This window comes from Arachis ipaensis, chromosome B1 (assembly GCF_059453495.1).
Source record: "Arachis ipaensis isolate K30076 ecotype BB chromosome B1, ASM5945349v1, whole genome shotgun sequence".
Classification (NCBI taxonomy): domain Eukaryota; kingdom Viridiplantae; phylum Streptophyta; class Magnoliopsida; order Fabales; family Fabaceae; genus Arachis; species Arachis ipaensis.
The window spans coordinates 16,054,472-16,058,238 of record NC_142436.1 but is presented as its reverse complement, the minus strand read 5'-3'; the positions used below and the strand labels follow the sequence as shown (position 1 = coordinate 16,058,238).

The following is a 3,767-nucleotide window of genomic DNA, read 5'->3' as shown; positions in this document are numbered from 1 at the left end:
GTTCAGCTTAATATAACGCTAGTGATTTATTAAATTACACAGATCGGGTCAACAAGTCAGCAAATGAGAATTCCACATATAAAATATAAGATAGGATTATTTAGTGCAAGAACATTGTTGGCAAGCAATGAGATATGGGGTAATGGAGGATTATTGTCGGGTTTCAAGAAAAAAATAATTCAAACTCTTTAGTGACGAGACACATCGGAGCAGTAGGTGAGACTAAGATTCTGATGTGTTTCATTCAAATAAAAGAGATAACAAGAAAGGGCAGAAGGTTTGGTAAAGGAAAGTTTTAAAAAATAAATAAAGGATCCAATATATGATCCCCTTTTGAGGAATTTTTGCTCAAGGTCCATTTGTCTGCTTTGAGTTTGTGGATTCCATTGATCTATTCTGTTTAGCGTCCTTTATTTAATTATTTATTTTCTTTTCTAAAAGTTTCATCCGTTGTTTTCTCTCATAAAAACCTCAACGAAAAAGCACAAACAAACAATTTCTCTCATTCTCATTTTTATTGTTTTTCCAACTGGTAGTGCAAGTCAAGTCCACTTCATCCTCAGCAAAACGCACCAATTCTGGGTGTTCCCAAAATCCAGTCCCCACTTTCATGTTTCTTCTTTTTTTTTTTTTAAATAATTCCACACACCCATACTCCAGTAATTTCTTACGCAATGAAACTTGCCAGTGTTTTCAAACTCCTGTCCCAAACCGAAAAATCATGTGCCCCCTTCGCATGTTCATGGATCTGAGTTTCCAGTAACCAAGCCTAAGAGACTCCCAGAGATAGAATCATCGGATAAACAACTAACAGAAAAGAAAAAAAAATGTTATCAGCAGAAAAGGCCAGCACAAAAGGACAAGCATGGTTAGAACTATAATATCTTTCTTTCTTCCTATTTTGTTTCGTAAATTCATTCTCTTAGTAGATTTTCTCACATACCTTACTTTACAGGTTCTGCACCACTGGATTGCCAAGCGACATTGTAGTAGAAGTGGATGACATGACCTTCCATCTTCACAAGGTAATCTTCTCATGTGCATACACTAACAACATTGTAGTTAAACTTTCTTTTCTTTATTTTTTTTTCAATACCAATTTCAGTTCCCTTTGATGTCAAAAAGTCGAAAGCTACACCAACTTATAACCCAGCAAGAAGCAACTCATTCCTCTGTCGCCAGAACCCAAACAAAAGATGAGGACGACTACGATGAAGACGAAATAGTGGAAGAACAATGTCACGTGACTTTCACGGGGTTTCCTGGTGGCTCAGAGGCGTTCGAGACGGCGGCAAAATTCTGCTATGGCGTGAAGATCGACCTGTCCCCTTCCAATGTGGCTTCACTCCGTTGCGCTGGCGAGTTTCTCGAGATGACGGAGGATTACTCGGAGGATAACCTGGTGTCCAAGACGGAGAGGTTTCTCTCTCAGCAGGTGCTCAAGAGCCTCAAGGACTCCGTCAAAACCCTAAAATCATGCGAGAGAATCGTACCTATGGCGGAAAACCTCGGCATCACGCAGCGCTGCATCGACGCCGTGGTTTCAAGAGCATCATCTTCGGATCCCACGCTGTTTGGATGGCCGGTAAGCGACGGAGTTGGCGAAGCCGCTCGTGGATCCGTGTCCAAACAGGTTCCACGGAACGGAATCGATGCTGTAGCTGGTGGGAGAAGGAAAGGCGGTTCTGGTGGAGGTGGTGCGGATTCGTGGTTCGAGGATCTCGCGGTTCTTTGTTTGCCGTTGTTCAAGCGGTTGATTGTTGCGATGAGAAGCGCGAATCTGACTCCTGAGATTATTGAGAGCTGTGTTATGTTCTATGCGAAGAGACACATTCCCGGCGTTTCGAGATCGAGTCGGAAGCCGGTGCCATCATCGTTGACGGAGGCGGAGCAGAAGGAGCTTCTGGAAACGGTGGTCTCGTACCTTCCTTTGAAGAGGAGTTCGAGATTGCCGTCGGCGACGGCGACGGCGACGAGGTTCCTGTTCAGGTTGCTCCGAACGGCAAACATATTGAACGCTTCGGAGGCTTGCAGAGACGCGTTGGAGAAGAAGATAGGATTGCAGTTCGAAGAGGCCACACTCGATGACCTTCTCATACCGAGTTATTCGTACCTCAATGAAACGCTTTATGATGTGGAATGCGTAGAGAGGATCTTGAGTCACTTCTTGGATGGCTTGGAAGCGAGGATCGAAGCTGGAGAAATCGATGGTGGTGGTGAAGGCAGCGCCGCGAGGTCACCCGCGCTTATGCTTGTAGGAAAACTCTTCGACGGTTACCTTTCCGAGATAGCTTCGGACGCGAATCTCAAGGCTGAGAAATTCTACAACTTCGCGATCTCACTTCCGGATCAGGCCAGGCTATTGGACGACGGTCTCTACCGTGCCATTGATGTGTACCTCAAGGTATTGAACTTGGCATTCTGCTATAAAATTCAGTTTCAGATTTAGTGTCACTCAATTTTTAGGGGAAGGATTCGGTTTGATATTTCTATTCTTCATTTGCTTAGACTGATTCGGATTCGGATTGGGATTCAGCTAAGGATAACGAAATTCGATTACTGTTTTGATTTTTAGGCACATCCATGGCTATCAGAATCGGCGAGGGAGAAGATTTGTGGATTGTTGGATTGCCAGAAACTCACACTCGAGGCGTGCACGCACGCGGCGCAGAACGAGAGACTCCCACTCCGAGCAATGGTTCAGGTGCTGTTCTTCGAGCAGCTTCAGCTACGGCACGCCGTCGCCGGAACACTGATAGCGGCGGAAGCGGCGGCAGTGGAGCCAGGGAGGCTCTCTGCGGCGGCGCTGGAGAGAGAAGGGGAAGAGGAAGAGGGAGTGGAAACGTTAGACTTAGAAGATGGGGGCTCACAGGTGCAGGAGGAGAGGAGTACGTGGCGGGCTGCTGTGAGGGAGAATCAGGTGCTGCGCCTCGACATGGATAGCATGAGGACGCGGGTGCATCAGCTAGAACGCGAGTGCTCCTCTATGAAGAGAGTGATCGAGAATATAGACAAGGCGGGCCCAAATGGAGGCGGAAATGGTGGTGGCTGGAGGGCGGCGCTGGGAAGGAAGTTCGGTTGCAAGTTCAAAACGCAGGTTTGCGATTCGCATGAGTCGACGGTGGTTGATGCACGCAAGGGACGCCACCAACAGCAGCAACAGCATCATCCCCATCATGAATAGGCAGCACGCTAAACTTGCTGTTTGGCTCGTCACGTGAGGATCTTATTGTTGGAGTAAATTTGATTTGATGGGATCCCTCCTGTAATTTTGATTAATTAATATAAATAAACTTATCATATATTTATTCCATTTTGTATAGTAACGATAGCTGAATTATGAGTTCAATTAAAAATTGAGTCATTAATTGATTCGATTTTATATAAATAAAATATATAAAATAATAAAATTTAAAATTAAGATTTAAAATACATATCTTTATTAATATTTTAACAAAAATTAAATTTTAAACTCTAAAAATAACTAATAATATAGATAATCTAATTAGTTCATATTTTTACTAATATTAGTATATCACCTAATTAATACAAAGTCTATCATCTAACCATAATATTTGAGATTTCAATACTAATATTAAAATAGATAATTTTAATCACAATACTAGTATTAAAATAAATCAAACAAATTAATAAATATTTAATAAAGTTTATATTTTTATTAATAATGGTACATAATTAAAAATAGAGTTTAACTAACATGTGTCTTAAGAGTAAAATGATAAACTTATTATTAGTGAAAAATTTTA

At 42.3% G+C, this 3,767-nt stretch overlaps 1 protein-coding gene across 1 annotated transcript; it reads left to right on the top strand.

The window, feature by feature from the left end:
* The first annotated feature begins 490 nt into the window (after nucleotides 1-490).
* On the top strand, nucleotides 491-3,313 carry LOC107626103 (BTB/POZ domain-containing protein At5g66560). Its single transcript, XM_016328888.3, has 4 exons — nucleotides 491-868; nucleotides 956-1,025; nucleotides 1,106-2,404; nucleotides 2,576-3,313. Exons 1-4 carry the CDS (start codon nucleotides 828-830, stop codon nucleotides 3,182-3,184), a joined length of 2,019 nt encoding a protein of 672 aa, XP_016184374.1. The 5' UTR covers nucleotides 491-827; the 3' UTR covers nucleotides 3,185-3,313.
* The last annotated feature ends 454 nt before the right edge of the window (nucleotides 3,314-3,767 follow it).